Source organism: Schistocerca gregaria, chromosome X (assembly GCF_023897955.1).
Source record: "Schistocerca gregaria isolate iqSchGreg1 chromosome X, iqSchGreg1.2, whole genome shotgun sequence".
Taxonomy (NCBI): Eukaryota; Metazoa; Arthropoda; class Insecta; order Orthoptera; family Acrididae; genus Schistocerca; species Schistocerca gregaria.
The window spans coordinates 764196851-764216554 of NC_064931.1; the positions used below are offsets into that span (position 1 = coordinate 764196851).

The 19704-nt window shown below is 41.5% G+C and overlaps 1 protein-coding gene across 1 annotated transcript in view; it reads left to right on the plus strand.

Moving 5' to 3' along the window:
- LOC126298308 (dynein axonemal intermediate chain 3-like) overlaps positions 1 to 19704 on the plus strand; it is a 311679-nt gene that overhangs the window by 50912 nt on the left and 241063 nt on the right. The window contains exon 6 of the mRNA XM_049989604.1: positions 2185 to 2378. Within this exon, the coding sequence (XP_049845561.1) occupies positions 2185 to 2378 (194 nt within the window). The remainder of the gene's footprint in view (positions 1 to 2184; positions 2379 to 19704) is intronic.

Genomic DNA, 19704 nt, shown 5'->3' on the forward strand with positions numbered 1-19704 from the left:
ACCGGTGTCAATGTGTTCTTTTTTCCATTTCCAGGAGTGTATAATGGTACGACAGGGATTTAGGAACCAGGTTTTAAATTGTAAGACATTTCCAGGGGCAGATGTGGACTCTAACTGATGATGGTCGAAGTAGAGAAGATATAAAATGTAGACTGGCAATGGCAAGGAAAGCGTTTCTGAAGAAGAGAAGTTTGTTAACATCGAGTATATGTTTAAGTGTCAGGAAGTCATTTCTGAAAGTATTTGTGTGGAATGTAGCCACGTATGGAAGTGAATCATGGACGATAAATAGTTTGGACAAGAAGAGAATAGAAGCTTTCGAAATGTGGTGCTACAGAAAAATGCTGAAGATTAGGTGGGTAGATCACATACCTAATGAGGAAGTATTGAATATGATTGGGGAGAAGAGAAGTTTGTGGCACAACTTGACCAGAAGAATGGATCGATTGATACGACATGTTCTGAGGCATCAAGGGATCACCAATTTAGTATTGGAGGTCAGCGTGGAGGGTAAAAATCGTAGAGGGAGACCAAGAGATGACTACACTAAGCAGATTCAGAAGGATGTAGGTTGCAGTAGGTACTGGGAGATGAAGAAGCTTGCACAGGATAGAGTAGCATGGAGAGCTGCATCAAACCAGTTTCAGGACTGAAGACAACAACAACAACAGTGTTAGGATTTTATACATGTTAAATGCTTACTAAAGTTCATGTGTACTCTTCATTTTGTGAATAAATTTCAATTTGAAATCAACCCAGTTCGTTAAACTTTTTTCCAACGTGCATAACAGCGCGCCGTCCCATCTCCTGTTCTCATTAGCACCATGTACCCTGTAAGAGAAAGATACTAGTAAGAATTTACTAATGTTAAATCCGTGATCGGTCGCTCTGAAGTCTGGTAGTTAGATTTCCGTTGTGAGGTTTCTTTGTGAAAGAACCTAGAGCTAAACTCAATTAATGTTTATATGACTTCAAACGGCTAGACATTCACTGGAAATCAGAGAATGGTAGAATGGTAAGCACTGTTTTGCTTCAACAGGAAGATCGCAGTTACTGAACGTCCATATTATATTACATACGTACATTCAACCGAAGCACCAATTGCAAACATTTAGACGCTTTCATTATTTTCCAAACAGTCGACAGTTTATAAAAGCTAGTCTCTCACTCAGGACATTAACGTTGGGGCCAATTGTGGGAATCGTCCATTGGCGTCTTGGGTACGATCCCAGTAGGGATGGTTTCCTGCTGCTTTCCTTGAACCTACTGTGAAGTGTCAAGTATATACGTGTGTCTTATGCACAGCTGTTATGAGTACTAATTTGAATTGTCAATCATGAGGATCCGCTACTTGTTCATGAAATGAGTCGCATATTAATTCACAAAAAGCAGCTAAAAAAATTAAAAATAAAATAAGGAATTTACAATAGCATATACGATAAATAACGCGTACAATACAAGGTTCTCACCTACTGCAATAATCCCTTTATTGAATATAAAGATCATACCTCAAGACTTTTAGATTAGATTTGAATTATTTTCATCATAGTCAGGTGCAACGCCTTTACCAGAAGATAAAGTTCGAGGATTGTAATCGTGTTGCTGATTCATATTTAATTGACAATGGGATTCCACTAAGTCATCCAAACCATCAATATTTCATTTCTGTATTCATGACCACTTTTTTAAGCAACCTTTATGCTCAATATACAGACAGGTGGTTACTCTACAAGCACTGAAAACGTATATCTAGTTTTCGACTCGAAGTGAATTATTTACTACTGCTAAAGTACCCTGCTATATAATGCGGGCAAACACACACATACACACACACACACACACACACAGGGTACTATATCAAAGGACGTCAGATAATTACACATTGTAAAAAGAAAAGAGCGACAGGATCTTGCAGTACAACATAAATTCAAAGGGAAAATATATTAACTGCACGTAGAGACCAAATAAGAATTCCTGCGACAAGCAACAAATGAAACTGTAAATTATTTCTCCAGCAATGTGATGCCACAGGCAGTAGAAGGAAATACTGAGTAGTTCATTATGAAATTTCTTCAGCCGTAATGTAGCTTGCGTTCACTCAAGTCTTTCAAAAGCACATAAACCCATGCAGAAGTATGTCAATAATAACATCAATAAGAGCATATTTCGCGCATTTGTGTGCAGGGAAATTGAAGACGCTCTTAAATACAATGAAGCATTCGATCACCACAAAGATGACTATCAGAACCTCATCCTAAGGAAAAGAGACACAGAAATCCCGAAGCAACTAACTTATGAAGAACAAGAAATCTTTATTGATGTTCGACTGTGCAAAGGAAAAATTATATCGTGCGCTGCTTGGCATCCAAAGAGAGAAGGTATGTCTGATATCTTGGCTTCTCTGTCTCCTTACTAGTTCTTAATTCTTTCTGTAATTAGGTCATACTATATTCTGTTATGTAGTCCGATTTGGAAATAAGATGCATCGTTACTGAAAGTTAAACAAAGGTCTCGTTTTCCAAGCTTTTTTATTATACAGCAGTTTCTCTTTTCATGAATATGTCAGAGTGGTTTATCCATGCTTGCACGATTGCGCAGTATTTTTAAAGCACTATATTATTAAACTATCTTTTTCGTACTACATATTGACACAAGAATTTTATTTGGACATTCTGCTCCACTGTCGTCAGAGATTATTTGCTGTACTTTGTTAACAAAGCTCTCCTAAAAACTGGTATTGATATACCCTTTCATAAAGAGGCCACTCCGCGAAACAGAAGAGCACCAAAACTCTCCCAATGCCTGGTAGCAATTAATTTGAATTAAGGAGGGACGTTCAAGAAAAACACACCCTATTTAAAAGATGCACCACATCCACGATTTTGAAGATACGACAATGAAATTTTGTAACATATTTTACATGAAATTAACACATTTACTCTTAAGTTCCTTGGATTATTCTTTGGATAAAATATATTGAACTTTTTTTATAGAACTTAAGAACACCAATTTCAAAAAATGATATATGTGTCTTTTTCATACAAACTGTTCAAAAGATTTCTAAAAAATTTTCTCTGTTTAATTCTTTGCATACAGTAAGCTTCTCTCATTAGGTTTTTTAACTATATCAAATAGGATAATTTTTAAAATTTTAATTATAATTCTGTAAGAATAACACCAAATTCCTGCAAAATTCCAAGCACTTTGCTCTGTATTTCAGCTTACACTCAGAATTTCACAATTTATTCTTAAGACAAAATTTATTGTCACGTAGAAATAAGTGTACAAAATATCATAGTTTCAGCCTTCATATATTCTGAGAAAAAGGTACACAAACTTTAAAAAAACATACTTTTCCAGAAATGCAATTTAAAGTTCAGCCTAAAGTTTTTTTTTTTCTTGTGTCACTTCTTCGGGAGGCCCCAGATTTGTACCCAGGTTCCTCTTCCTTTCCAAGGCTTCTCTTCTGTTTTCTTATTTTCTGCCTTCTTTCCTTTACCAGGTCTTCAACTGTCTTTTCAGCTGCAGAGAGGCGCTGTAAATCTATTTTTCCAAAGGTCTCTTGAGTGAAATTTCCTGTCTTAGAGCTCATTCTCTCTAATATCTTCATCCTCCCTACGTTCCCATCATTAAATACAACAACTGCTTCATAAATTGCAATTCTGACAACTATAGCAGATGAAAATGTGGTTTTAGCGCATCGTTTCCACACGCGTGAATTTAGAGACTCATCTGGATTCTAGTTTTTGTCATGCACACACCTTTTTAGACGTTCAGGATCGGCAGAAACCAGTAAGTGGGCTTGACGACATCCAGGATATAATTTGGAAGCCTCTCCTTCTGAATTTAGGGACTGTTATCCTTCTGAGCCAAAATATATTTTCACCAGCTAATGTGGTGCAAATGATGAATGGCATGTTTATCTGTTGACACCATTCCCTAACTTCTTATGTGGTGTCTCCAGTTTTCTATGCGATCTTTGTGACCGTAACATTACTGAATGATGAAAGAATCGAACAACTGCGTAAAAGTCTGTCAGTAGCAAAAGACAAAACCATAACTGATTCTTCACAAACAAAGCAGCAAGTTTGTTATTGTTTCTAAGATACAGAACAGAGTCGCAAATTATCTTTAGAGCCAAAGAGTATACAGGGTGTAAGGAAATTTCCTTCACAAACTTCTAGGACTTGCAGAAGGGAATGAGTAGATGATATTTAGAATAGGAACACATGTCAGGAAACGCACTGTTACCTTTTTACGATGGTTTCAATTCAGTTGTGTAGCGCGTCCACATCTGCTGCGGGAAAGAGAAGAGTCTCAGAATTGCTTGTCCTGGCATGAAATAGGGTACACAGGTTGATGTGTATGCAGAGTTTAATTTACGAGACTCCTGTAGAGACAGAGAAAGATCTGTTGGCACAAGTTCTGGTCGCTGCCCTAGAAACTGAAGAGATCCCAGGTAGGATGGAGAGTGTCCACCAGAACATGCTTCGCAGGCAAGATATCTGTAACAACGTTGGTGATCGCCACATCGAGCCGCTATTGTAATGCATTAGAACTGTTCTGTACGTACACAATTATGAGGTTTTTTTTAGTAAAGTAAACACGTAATATTTAAGTGTTCATAGAACTGAATGTGTTTAAGTGATAAATGGATGCTCCGTTGTGTTCCTTTCGAATTATTGGTTCAAATGGCTCTAAGCACTATGGGACTTAACATCTTAGGTCATCAGTCCCCTAGACTTAGAACTACTTAAACCTAACTAGGCTAAGGACATCACACACATCCGTGCCCGAGGCAGGATTCGAAACTGCAACCGCAGCAGCAGCACGGTTCCGGACTGAAGCGCCTAGAACCGCTCGGCCACAGCGGCCGGCTTTCGAATTATTACCGAATAATTGTACTGCGTCACACCTAATTCAATTCCACAAACAGAAGTGGATGAGAAAGGAAAATGTGCGTTTCCGGACGTGGTTCCTACTCAAAATATTATATACTCATTCCCCTCTGCAAGTTGTAGAAGTTTGTAACGGGAACTGCCGAATACCTTCTATACCACAGCCTTCTAGATGTATTCTGTGCACGATTGCTTGAGAGTAATCCACGGAATCGTTGCTCATCGAGGTAGTACTGTAGTTGTTGCACACACATATAGTTATTTTCCAGGAACTTCGGATGCTATTGAAACTTCGTGAACTCACTGTCCATGACTACTAATAAAATAAACTGAAAAGTGACATTTTCGGTCAATTTCATTAAAAGTCCTCCTAAACACGTTGACTGCCGCACGCATACTGATGGAAGTTTCACCGCAAGGCCAGGGCGGGCCACGGTGGCAGGCGCAACGCTTTGCTGTGGCCAGCGGCGGCCTCGTGACAATCAGAGTGTTAAGCTTAATCAAATATAATCTAGCACAACCCGCCTCTGCCGCTGAGTGGTCAGGGTGGCTGACTGCCACGTGGCGAGCCCGGGTTCAATTGCCGGCAGAGGGAAGGGACCGGGGTCCGTTCAGCCAATTGAGGAGCTACTTAAGTGATAAGTAACGGCTCCAAGGCCTGCGATGCCGACAACGGCCGGGAGAGCGGCATGCTGACCTCACGCGCCTACATTCTTCATCGAAATGGCGCAATTGGCGTTGGATGACACGGCGTTCGGTCGGTCCCATTTTACCCGTCGAAGGCCAGAACGATGTAACTTCCCTTTCCTTCCGATAATCTATCTCACTTACGATTCTGTTTATTTCCTTTCACTAGTTTTGAGTTCGTGCTCAGCTTGCCTTCACTACACAGGGTGAAAAGTATTTAAACCGACGAACTCTGGGAGGTTGTAGGGGACATCAAAACAAATATTTTTTCCTAATGTTATTTTTTCCTATGAGGAGTATTTAAACCGGTAGAGGAAAATTTCTCTGGCGGCAAATTAATTAAACCAACTAATATTTTTCCATTTTTTATGACCAAGAGACAACACATTAACACAACCCAATTTCAATTACAATACATTTTCAAAAATGCCTCCATTGACACGTAAACAAAGGTTACACCGTTGGATCATGTTCTGTCTGACACGGGCAAAAACCCCAGGAGTATCCTGAATTGTTCCTGCTCCTGCTACTATCCGGGCAACCAGATCCTCTTCTGATGCAATAGGAGTTGCGTAAACAAGGTTGGGCATCTCTCCCCACACAAAACAGTCCAACGGGGACATATCTGGGGATCGAGCAGGCCATGGTACAAGACCACCTCTGCCAATCCACGTTTCTGGGAACCGTCGGTCCAGGAATCGACGCACACGACGATTGAAATGTGCCGGCGCCCCGTCATGTTGGAACCACGTGCGTTGTAGGGATCGGGATGTCTTCCAGCAATTCTGGCAATGCTCTGGAGAGAAAATTGTAATAATGCCATTTAATGACTTAGGTAGCAGATACGGACCAATTAAACAGTCCCCAACAACACCGACCCACACATTAACGAAGAACCCCACTTGATGGGCGCTAGTAATTGTGGCATGTGGGTTATCCTCACTCCAAACATGCGAATTGTGCATGTTGAAGACTTGATTCATCGGTAAACAACACAGAGGATGGAAATGTAGGATGCATTTTACACTGTTCCAGGTACCACTGCGAAAACTGTGCTCTGGGTGGATAATCAACTGGTTCCACGTTGCGTTACAATTGCTCTCGAAGGGCTGTTCTTACAGTCGTCTGATTCGTCCCCATGTGACGTGCAATTGCACGAGTGCTGATTGAAGGACCGCCCTCCACATGCTGCAAGACAGCTTCCTCAAATTGCAGCGTTCTTAAAGTGCGACGGCGTCTCGGTCTAGGTAATCTGCTAAATGGCCCGGTCTCACGCAGACGTTGGTACACAGCAGCAAAGGTCGTACGATGCGGGATACGGCGATTAGGATATTGTTGTTGATAAACCCGCTGTGCAGCTCGTCCGTTGTGGCGCGCTACGTAGTACTCACCAACCATATCAGTGAACTCACTCCAGGTGTATCGCTCCGTTCTAGGCGCGCAGTCCGGAACCGTGCGACTGCTACGGTCGCAGGTTCGAATCCTGCCTCGGGCATGGATGAGTGTGATGTCCTTAGGTTAGTTAGGTTTAAGTAGTTCTAAGTTCTAGGGGACTGATAACCGCATCAGTTGAGTCCCATAGTGCTTAGAGCCATTTGAACCATTTTTTTTTTTTTTTTTGTATCGCTCCATTAGTGAACAGAGACAATGCACTACTACACTGGTGGACAGCAGTTGCCTACAACTGAAGAGCGTAATACGCCCTCTAACAACTAAAGATCGTAACACGGCCTCTAACAACTGAAGAGCGTAATACGGCATCCACTGGTTTAAATAATCCCCATATGAAAAAATGGCATTAGGGAAAAATATTTGTTTTGATGTCCCCTACAACCTCCCAGAGTTTGTAGGTTTAAATACTTTTCACCCTGTAGTTTTGTCTACGATGTTTCAACGTATTTCTGTAAAATTATTGTTCACGCATTTTAACCAATTCAGAAATGTCAGTGTGGCTTATCTTCCCTTCCGAATGTGGCAGTGCTAGGTTTTCAGCTTGCACCACTGAGCACAACATAGATCAGGTTTTGCCAAATAGAGTATCGCGAAAACTTACTGTGTAGCACAGAACTAAAGAATGTGTCACTAAATTTTGTACATCCCGAGAAATAAACTTTACAAATATATCAAACGAAGCATTTTACAATTTGACGTTAACTGTGACAATTTGTAACCAATTTCGAGACAGCCAGCAACATGGAGCTACTGTCAATTTAACATGCTGGTAATCCGCGAGATTAGTAATAGTCTGGAAACGTGGTTACCTACACTACGTGATCAAAGGTATCCGGACACCCCCAGATACATACGTTTTTCATATTAGGTGCATTGTACTGCCTCCTACCGGCAGGTACTCCATAAAGCGACCTCAGTAGTCATTAGACACCGTGAGAGAGCAGAATGGGGCTCACCGCGGAACTCACGGGCTTCGAACGTGGTCAGGTGATTGGGTGTCACTTGTGTCATTCGTCTTTACGCGAGATTTCCATACTGCTAAACATCCCTAGGTCCACTGTTTCCGATGTGACAGTGAAGTGGAAACGTGAAGGGACACGTACAGCACAAAAGCGTACAGGCCGACCTCGTCTGTTGACTGACAAGAGACAACCGACAGTTGAAGAGGGACGTAATGTGTAATAGGAAGACATCTATCCAGACCATCACACAGGAATTCAAAACTGCATCAGGTTAAAAAAATGGTTCAACTGGCTCTGAGCACTATGCGACTTAACTTCTGAGGTTATCAGTCGCCGAGAACTTAGAACTAATTAAACCTAACTAACCTAAGGACATCACACACATCCATGCCCGAGGCAGTATTCGAACCTGCGACCGGAGCAGTCGCTCGGCTCCAGACTGTAGCACCTAGAACCGCACGGCCGCACCAGGTTCCACTGCAAGTACTATGGCAGTTAGGTGGGAGGTGAGAAAACTTGGATTTCATGGTCGAGCGGCTGCTCATAAGCCACACATCACGCCGGTAAATTCCAAAAGACGCCTCACTTGGTGTAAAGAACGTAAACACTGGACGACTGAACAGTGGAAAAACGTTGTGTGGAGTGGCGAATCACTGTACACCATGTGGCGTTCCGATAGCAGGGTGTGGGTATGACGAATGCTCGGCGAGCATAATCTGCCAGCGTGTGTAGTGCCAACAGTAAAATTCGGAGGCGGTGGTGTTATGGTGTGATCGTGTTTTCATGGAGTGGTCTTGCATCCCTTGTTGTCTTGCGTGGCACTAAATAATACAGGCCTACACTGATGTTTTAAGCATCTTCTCGCTTCCCACTGTGGAAGTGCAATTCGGGGATGGCGATTTCTTCTTTCAAAACGATCAAGCACCTGTTCATAATTCCCGGCCTGTGGCGGAGTAGTTACACGACAATAACATCCCTGTAATGGACTGGCCTACACAGAGTCCTGACCTGAATCCTATAGAACACCTTCGGGATGTTTTGGAACGCCGACGTCGTGTCAGGCCTCACCGACCGACATCGGCACCACCCCTCAGTGCAGCACTCCGTGAAAAATGGGCTGCCATTCCTCAAAAAACCTTCTAGCACCTGATTGAACGTATGCCTGAGAGAGTGGAAACTGTAATCAATGCTAAGAGTGGGCCAACACCATATTGAATTCCAGCATTACCGGTGTAGGGCGCCACGAATTGTAGGTCATTTTCAGCCAAGTGTCCGGATACTTTTGATCGCATAGTGTACCTCTTTCCACTCAGGTACAGCCTGATTACTTGGTCAGTTCCAGTAGCACAAATACAGAGTTTCATTTCAGTTTTATGATAAACGCATTTTCCGTAAATTGTAATTTTTGCTCATAATTTGAATGGAGATAATAAGAATCGACTGTGACTGGTAGGTTTAGAGTCTGTAGTACTGTTGAGTGAGTTGATCAGATAATGGTTCCTAAGCCTACGTGGACAGCATCTTTTAGTGCTTAAATTAGGGAAATAAAATTTTGCTCGATGTTACCTTCAAATGTTGTGTGGAAGAAATACAATGTATTTAAAAAAAAAAAAAAGAGAATATTTTAGAATTCCCACGCAATTCATCAGTATTACAGTTCCAAGCGACCTTAAATCAGTGTGTGTGTGTGTGTGTGTGTGTGTGTGTGTGTGTGTGTGTGTGCGTGTGTGTGGGAGTGAGGCGTGTGTGTGTGTGTGTGTGTGTGTGTGTGTGTGTGTGTGAGTGTGTGTGTGTGTGTGTGTATGTGCGTGTGTGTGTGTGAGCGTATGTGCGCACCAAAATAGAATATAATTGGTGAACGTACGTCGAAATGTATTGTTGGAAGAATCTGAGGTATACGAGTGATTTTTTTTTGTAGATTCGGTAAACGGCGATGCACACTATAGTGTTTGTAAAGACTACGCACAGACATGTTAGATCAATCAGATCTGAAGAATACATACACACACACACACACACAAAAACAAAGAACTTCAATCTGTAGGTTTGAAGTCGTTCTTACCCACATCCGAAGAACTGTGTTTTCAAGACAGTCCCGCAGATCTAGGGGGCACAGTGGTTGAAACAAAGTCTTTGTGTGGGAGTAACAGGATTCAAATCAACGCCATGAAATCCAGGTTTAAGTTGGTATCAGTAAGCCATATGAGGTAGACTCTGAAGCGGTTCGTTGAACACGACCACGCTTGAATTTCTTTCTGGTCTTGGTGGAACTGATCTAGTGTGTTCCATCTATAGTGACTTGGACGTCAAATTCTGCCGTCCGTTCTTTCCTTCTTTTTTCCTGTCGGATCTATATTTCTACTTTGCCTTATGTGCTTTTTGTAGTTTTCGCGTTGATGGTTCACGGCAAAGTACTTGTATGTGCTTTACTGGAGCATGCAGCCATAGAGGAAGGCGAGACATCAGTGAGGACAGCACTTGCTGAGAGTTACGAATGCCATCAGCGAGCGAAACTGAAGGGAATTTATACGAGGGCGAGCTGAAAAGAAATACCTCTGAATTTTTAATGCGAAAACTCTTGTAGCTTTTAAAATAAAACAGACGTTATTAACATTATAAATCTTTATTCTTCATGTCTACATATGTATTCCTCAATATAGTCACCCTGGCGATGAACACATTTCTCCCAACAAGAGCCGATTTTCTTGATACCATCACCTTTCAAAGTTTGACATTGTTGACGGATCCACAGCCTCACCTCTGCTTGCATCGCTCCATCACTATCAAAAGAAAGTCCTCGAAGGTGTTCCTTAAGTTTTGGAAAAAGATGAACAACCGGATGGGACCAAGTTGGGACTGTATTGAGAGTGATCGATGACAGTGAACCCAAGGCGTCGGATTGTTGCAGATATGGCAGTGATCTTATGTGGTCTGGAATTTCCATGCTGAAGGAAAGAGTGCTCCATGTGTGGACGGACTCTTCGAATTCGAAATTCGATTACAGCTCGCTGTTTCTCACGTACCGACATACAAGGGGCGTTTGGTAAGTATTGCAAAACATTATTTTTCTCGGGCCGTTTCGATTGATAAAATGCAGAATTATCTATGGAACATCGGGAAATATTCCCGCTTCAGTCCCTATGGTTTCATGAAGTTCTGTCAGATGACTGAGCTATACGTAAACTTTAAAATGGTGTCTTTAACGGAGCTGCTTTCCAAGCGGAGAGCTGTCATTGAGTTTCTGTTAGCGTATGCTCCACTGTGATTTGTGATGTAAATTCTACATTTGTCAGGCAGGCAGAAGTTTGGAGATCAGGTACTAAGAGCACCTTGATGCCTTAAGGCTTGGAAACTTGAACAAATCTTCACTGGCAGCCCGCACTGCAACAGAAAACCATACGGTGAGAAACACTGAGAGCAATATGTGCCACTATGGATCTTTTAGAGGACACAGAAATACATACACACAAAAACACTTCCCCCGATAATATTCTTAATAAGCAGATTGAGTCGGCTAACACTCTTTCCTGAAAAACTTCCAGAATGTACTTTCCATACTCCAATATAAATAATGTTAGTACCCCTATCTGCAGATCAAGTAAATAATAATATAATATTGTATGTTCCTACAATAGCTAGTATTATTCATGACATTAAATACTAATAAATTTTAATGTATTATCGACATCAGTGTTTAAATAGCACATAAGGATTTCACACACTTTCTTGTCCACATTTCTTTCTCGCTATACAAAATAAGTTTGTAACGCTATAATTAAAAAATTCCATATATTTATCGTCTTGTGTCTGTATTTAATGCCCTACGTGTAATGTAAAATACTTTTTCAATTTAACAAAACAGTAATTTCTGCTTCCTTTCCTAAAAAATGCCATACCGTGGTACTGTATCGCAGCATCTTTGACACTCATGTAGTTTGTAAACTCTGTGTTTGTTTTCGTTTGCTGCGAATGAAAACAGTTGGTTGACACTGAAAAATTTTTTCATGACCGAAAGAAAGTGTTTTAGAATCGAAACCAACATATGTTATTATGAAAATATCAACAACCTTGAGAATATATTTCACTGCAAGAGTACTGCAAAAAAAAAAAAAAAATCGCCAGATGGACATTCCACATAACAGACACTGTTTTCAACCATGTCTTCAATTTAGAAAATTGCATTACGTTTAAAATGCCCTTATTGTTACCTTTTATCTCTTCAGTATTCTTCTTCTTAAATTTTCATTTTATTTACAAAGGCGAGCTGAAAAGTAATGCCTCCGATTTTTTTCTGTTAAAGATGTTTCAATAAAACAAACGTTATTAGCATTCAACATCTTTATTTTACATGTCTACGTATTCGCAACCCTCTGCCGCTAGAGAGCTGCGAAATGTAGTGTGTAACATGGCGATGTGTAATGTTACCTTAGGTCCTTGCATATTGCCGGCCGCGACACATCGTACAGTGTTTCCTCTGCGACTCACGACAACAATTGCCGGCAGAGCTCACGCGAAATAATTTGTCACGTTCTCGTCCGGAGTGCTGAGCGAATCGTTTGTTCCCAACAACCGGCCAACCAGCACACATCGAGCTCTCCCGCTGCTGTCTCTTAACTACATAACATCGCACACCAGTCTTTGCGCACCGAAAGTGAAATTTCTTCATATGCGGGAACATGTGATTCTACATAATACTATTAAATTTATGTCGGAAGAGGCAAACGAGTAAGTAAAAGTCTCATTACAAACTGTGCTTGAGAGGGTTGTAAGAGCCTCTAGCTATAGCTATTCCAATTGCACAACAAAGAGAATAAAGGAAAAAGGATAAAACATAGCTACGAGTAATTCCCAAGGCTTCGAAAAGACACACAAGAAAGCAGGAAAAAATTTATATTTAGGTACTATTGACTCACAGGTTGTCTGTCAATGGACTGCCATACAATTTCCACATTGTATAGGTTCTTTATTTTACATTGTCAATATCATAGAACAACCAAGGGCCTTGTTACAGTGGTAACACCAGTTTCCGTCACCACTGATATTAAGCACTGTTCGGCTTGGCTAACACTTCAAAATGGTTCAAATGGCTCTGAGCAATATGGGACTTAACATCTATGGTCATCAGTCCCCTAGAACTTAGAACTACTTTAAACCTAACTAACCTAATGAAATCACACAACACCCAGCCATCACGAGGCAGAGAAAATCCCTGACCCCGCCGGGAATCGAACCCGGGAACCGGGGCGTGGGAAGCGAGAACGCTACTGCACGACCACGAGCTGTGGGCGGCTAACACTTCGATGGGTGACTGTGGAGGTCTACCAAGTGCTGTTGGAAAGTGTGGTACCGTCAGCCTTTGTGAAGAAAATTGAGCAGATAGATGATTGAGAAGTAGCAGCTCCAGCCTCGTAAAGTAATAGTGATCGGCAGAGCAGTGTGCTGACCAATGCACTTTCGTAAATGCATCCAGTGACACCTATGGACTGAGGACGACACGGCGGTCGGTCGCTTAAAGTTTACTTTTGGCGTCATAGAAAGCCACATTGTCTACTACACTGCAATTTTTATGACATTTTATTCTGGAAGCTTGTGGTTGGACTTCTTTTGTTTTGGTTGGTCCTTTGTTATGTGACTATTTCTGGTACTCTACTGAGAAGCTATTGAATTTCATCGTCTATATTTTCCGAATTATTGGTCGTACTGACACAAACGGTTAACATAATTCTTTGTGGACTCGCTAGCTTTAGATTGCAAGTGATGCAAGATACGAATTTGTGCAGCTTTCGAACTGCAGCTGTTCTACCGCACGGTGGTCATTCAGTCTGTGCAGATACGGGCCGAGTTGCTTGCAAGCACCATAATAGCCAAGCAATGTAAAATACCATATGCGGCATGGCTCAGCACTTTCTGGTGGACGATTGGGGTAGACACGAGCATGTGCAGTTGCGATCAGTTACAGGAGAAACGGTTTTGTTACAATGTAAAACTGCCGACATCCGCACGAGTTACAGCTCTGATATGCTTCAGACATGACAGCTAACTCTATGAAATTGGACTGAGAAATAAAATGGAGTTTTTCCAGTTTAATTTTTCCAGTTTAATTGTGCAGACTAGTGTAATCAATCATCTATTAAATTCATGTACAGCAACTTTATAAGAATAATTATGAGGATAAAGATTGAAGAATATATTAGTCCTCCTCACAAACTTCTAGTTAAATTTTTTAAAGATAGTAGTTATGGGAATGGGAATTGAAAATATTTTAGTCTTCAGTTTCCTCAAGCTAAGGAGTTATCTGTTGAATTCTTGTCTGTGGTGTTCTGTAAGTATACCGTAAACTATCAAAAAGAAAGTCATAGTTTTCCGTACATGTTTCACTCTCTGACTTTTTCCTTAATACATAAGAACCAGATTCTGTCTTTCCCACAATGGAATTCCCACTTTAAGTGCTTCCACCTTGGACATCATCGCCGAATTTCTGAGTGCAAAATTGCTAACAAAAGCACTAGAAACGAAGAATTACTGCCTACAGCTACATATACTACACAGCAACCTACGGAAGCGACCACGGGGTGTTCTGAATATGTGGAGAAATATTTCATTTTCCAGTGGGCGCGGAATTATTAACGCAGATATATAGCAGGCTAACTGTGAACATTGCAGAGCGTCTTTCTTACCTTCTCCACTAGCGAGCTTGGCACTATGCAGGAACAGAGTAATAAACATAACTTTTCCTTGTTGTTTCCTTAAATAATCGGAATTGTGATTGGGGGATTGAATGAAAATGCTGTACCATTGAAATAATACCATCAACGTGGCCCTACCCAAAAAATGTATAAAAAAGCTCATTTCAATAGAAACATCTAAAAGTTACCAAAAGAATCCTAAATCAAAAGATGTGGGTCGAATGTAACACAACATTTGCCAAGAGAAGAATACGCCGCCAAATCACATTAATGTGACCACCGGTCAAAACCTTGAATAATCGATTTATGCAACGTAGACCACTAAGAGACGCACAGGAGAGAGTCACAAAGGTTCTGGAAGGTACTGACTTCAGTGCCGTTGCCAGCTGCACTACGCTTTTCAGTTGAGGACCCACGGAGTGAAGAGATCGATCGACACAGTCTCACAAACTGATTCTGGTGCTCGTTGAGACGCGTATGTACACTGCGAGCTGCGCTACATGTTACGTTGTCGTGCTGATAGATGCCATCGTGATGAGGAAAAACAAACTCCATGTAGGGGATGGTACACAAGGACAGATGTATACATGTGTTGATCCATTCCAGAAAGGCGAAATCACCCAGGGAATGACACGAAAACGTTCCACAGACTATAACGCTCCCTCCTCTTGACTGACCGCTTCTGACGATTATTCCATGGCACAAGCTTTGAGACGGCCATCTGTCCGCTGGAGAATAGAGCGCGATTCATCTAAAAAGGCCACTTGTCACCACTCGGTGGTGATCAAATTCCAGCCTTCGTCGCAAATGAACAGCAGTCAACATGGGTGCATGAACCAGGCGCATGTTGTGGAGGCCCATACGCAGCAACTTTCACTAAACGGTTTTTGAGGAGACACTTTTGGTAGTTATTTGGTTCATCTGGGTGGTCAGTTGTGCAACAGTTGCTCGTCAATTGACCATTCACATGATACAGTTGTCGTTCATCCCTGTCACCCGATTCATTTAAAAAGGCCACCTGTCGCCACTCGGTGGTGATCAAATTCCAGCCTTCGTCGCAGATGAACAGCAGTCAACATGGGTGCATGAACCAGGCGCATGTTGTGGAGGCCCATACGCAGCAACTTTCGCTAAACGGTTTTTGAGGAGACACTTTTGGTAGTTATTTGGTTCATCTGGGTGGTCAGTTGCGCAACAGTTGCTCGTCTATTCGACCATTCACATGATACAGTTGTCGTTCATCCCTGTCACCTAAGGTCCGAGGTGCCTCGGCCTCTGTGATGGTTTTGGTTATTTTTTTTCCTTTATTGATTTTCGGCGTGCTGACAGCAGCTTAACACACCAAGAGAAGAGTTAAACAACACAATAGCAAGATAATAAACAATAAAAAAGGCGATAAAACGGTGACTTTGTTAATAACAGTAAAATGGTGAAAAGTAGCGGAATTTAAAATATAAAAACACGGCGGTACGATGCGGATGAAGACACACAGTAAGTAGACAGGCTCAATTAAAAAATATGGCGACAGTCTGGTGCCTGCTCGCAACACTGACAAGGGATCCACAACACTGAATATTCACTGAAAACAGCACAATAGGCAGGACGGCGACAGATGGGGGCGGGGGGTGGACCCGGACCAATGAGGGGGAAAAAAGAGGGGAGGAGTGGAAAAGAAAAAGTGGGGTAGCCAATGGAGGAAGAGGACATAGGAAAAGGTAGGACAGAGCGGACACGAGAAGGAGTGGGGAAGTTAATGGAGGGGAAATCAAAAGCAGTCTGGGGAGAGAAGGGAGTCAAAGAAAGGAGAGTCGTGGAAGAACAGGATGGAAGTTGGGGGGGGGGGGGGGGCGGTAGAGGGAGCCCAGGAAAAGGACAGATGGAGGGTTTTGGGTAGTACCATTTTGCTATGCACAGTATACATTAACCACAGCAGCATGCAAACTGTTTACACAATTAGCCATTTCGGAAATGCTTCCACCGTTGACCCAGAACGCAATGATCATGTTCTTTTGGGAATCAGATAAACTGCTTCATTTCCGCATTACAACGACTACACTGCTTTCCGCATCCCACTGATACTCTTTACGTACCCTGCACTGCTAGGGCCGCCAACTGGCATCTGTAATTGGTTACTGCAAGCCGACATCGAATTTAGGTGGTGGTCACATTAATGTGACTGGATCGTGTATATGAGACAATATAAATAAATAAGGCATCAAAACACAGTTACACACAAAACTTATCTCCGAATTTTGAACATTTTTAAGTACATAATATTGATGTCAATATGGTACATTACACGTAACTTTAATAAACAGGCATTCCTGATTGATGATTGATGTCAGTATGGCACTTTTAACAAGCAGGCATCACTGTCACAGGCATTCTCTCCACTAACACAGCTGGTGTCACTTTGTGAGCTAAACCAAGGTCGTCCATCGATTTGAGGATAATGTGCAAACTACTGTTTGCATTGACGATTACAGTGTTAGACGAACAGACGGAAACTAAGTGTCGCTCATTTTCAATAGACTGTTCTCAGTGTAATTTTTTATTCTAAGTATTTCAATGACAGAAATGCCGTATGAGCTTCAGAGTTTGTTTTCTGGGCCTTACATTTGATTCCTAACTTTCTTATTTGCAATGCGCAAGGGATTTAAACCTGGAGACACCAGATACTTTCAGATAGATTATCTAATGGTAAGACACAGGTTTAGAAATCAGATTTTAAAGTATAAAACATTTTCTGGAGGGGATATGGACTCTTGATCGTAATTTATTGGTTATGAAATGCAGAGTGGAGCTTGCGAACGTATAGAATGGTCGAATGTTAAGGATATGGAACCTGGATAAGTTGAAACAACCGGAAGTGTTTGCTGTTTCAAAGGGATCATCAAGCAACGAGTGGCAGAAGATGAATCAGTATATTTTATGAGTGAAATAATGAAGGTAAGAATATGAACAAATGAGCAGTACGAATATGTGGATAACACACGAGATATTAAATTAATAGAAGAGGAAAATATAAAGACACTGCAAATTAATAAGGCAAAAGGGAAGGGATGGCTGCAGGGGAAATGCAAAGCTGGAGAAGCATGCACAATTGTAGCAAATACAAAAACGTTTGGAGAAATGAGAAGAAGCTGTATGAACATCAGTAGCTCAGATGGTGAGCCAATACTAAGCAAAGAAAGGAAAGCTGTAAGGTGGAAGGAAAATAAAGAAGGACTTTATGTGTGAAAGAAAATTGAGAACAGTCTTATGGCAAGGGAAGTGGATGAAGATGAGGTGGGAATGCGGTACTCCGAGAACTGACAAAACACTGAAATCCTGAAGTCGATTAGATTCTTGAAAGAACACATCATAACAAAACTGTTCCAGATGGTGTGTAGGACGTATGAGACAGGGAAAACTCCGTCTGTCACATTGCCAGATGCTAAATTTTTTTGTTTGCAGGTGATACAAACATCGCAATAAGAAGCAAATCAAGTACAGAGCTAGAAACGGCTGCTAATCAAATTTTCTATGACATTAATGAATCGTTTGAAGCTAATTTATTCTCACTAAAGTTTGAAAAGACCCACTATATGCTGTTCAGCACCTGTAAGAGATTTCCTTCTAGAATTTGTACAACACATGAAGACATGCAGACTGAAGAGTTTAACAGTGTTAAATTTCTGGTATTGCAACTCGATAGTAAATTCTGTTGGGAAGCGCATACCACAGAACTGCTGAAGCGCTTAAGCAAGTCGGTATTTGCAGTGACAATGATATCAGATGTAGGAGATATAAATATAAAAAACCTTGCATACTTTGCATACTTTCATTCTGTTACGTCATACGCGATCATATTCTGAGGTAACCCATCAAACCGAGCAAATGCTTTCAGTGTGCAAAAACGTGTAATAAGACTCATTTGTGGTGTAAATTCAAGAAAGTCGTGTAGAAACCTGTTCAAGGAACTTTGTATTTTAACCAATGCTTCTCAGTATATTTATCCGTTAATAAAATTTGTTGCAAGTAATATATCTCTGTTTCCAGCCAATAGTTCAACACATAGTACCAATACTAGGAATAAGAATGATCTACATAAAGACCTAAAATCACTTACCTTGGTGCAGAAAAGGATCCAATATTCAGGAACACACATTTTCAGTATATTTCCAGCAACCATTAAAAACTTGGTTTCAGGTAAAGCACAGTTTAAACAGAGTTGGGAAGACTTTTTGACGGGCAACTCCTTCTACTCTATAGATGAATATCTTAAAAGAGACTGTTAAACCAGCTTAAGTAAAAATGTCTACCAGATTTTAGTTTTGATAGCACTTGTACACAACAGACAAGATTAGGTATTTTGTGTACGATAAATTTATTGAAAGTATATAACTGTGTTTCATTCTGATAGTATATTAATTCTGTAAATATTAGCAGTTCCAGTTTACTGTAATGAATTCACTTATTTTGTCAACCTCCTGACAAATGATCAAGGTGTATGTGTGTATTGCGTATTAAACCGGGGACCTAGAAACGACGAAGAAGTTTCGTCCCGCCGTAGCCCCACAGCCGCCCCACACCGAACCCAGGGTTATTTTGCGGTGCGGCCCCCTGTGGACCACCCTGGGAACATCTCCCACCAGACGAGTGTAACCCCAATGTTTGCGTGGTAGTGTAATGATGGTGTACGCGTACTTGGAAACAGTGTTTGTGCAGCTATCGCCGACATTGTGTAACTGAGGCGGAATAAGGAGAACCAGCCCACATTTGCCGAGGTAGATGGAAAACCGTCTTAAGAACCATCTACAGGTTGTCCGGCACACCGGACCTCGACATTAATCCGCCGGCCGGATTCGTGCTGTGGACCGGCACGCTTTCCCGCTCGGAAAGCAGCGCGTTAGATCACGCGGCTAGCCGGACGGGCAATGATCAGGGTAGCGAGTATTATGAGGGCTTTTCGGAAAGTAAGGTACAGTTTGGCGGAAAATGGAAACCACAGTGAAAATCCGATGAAGTTTTGCACAG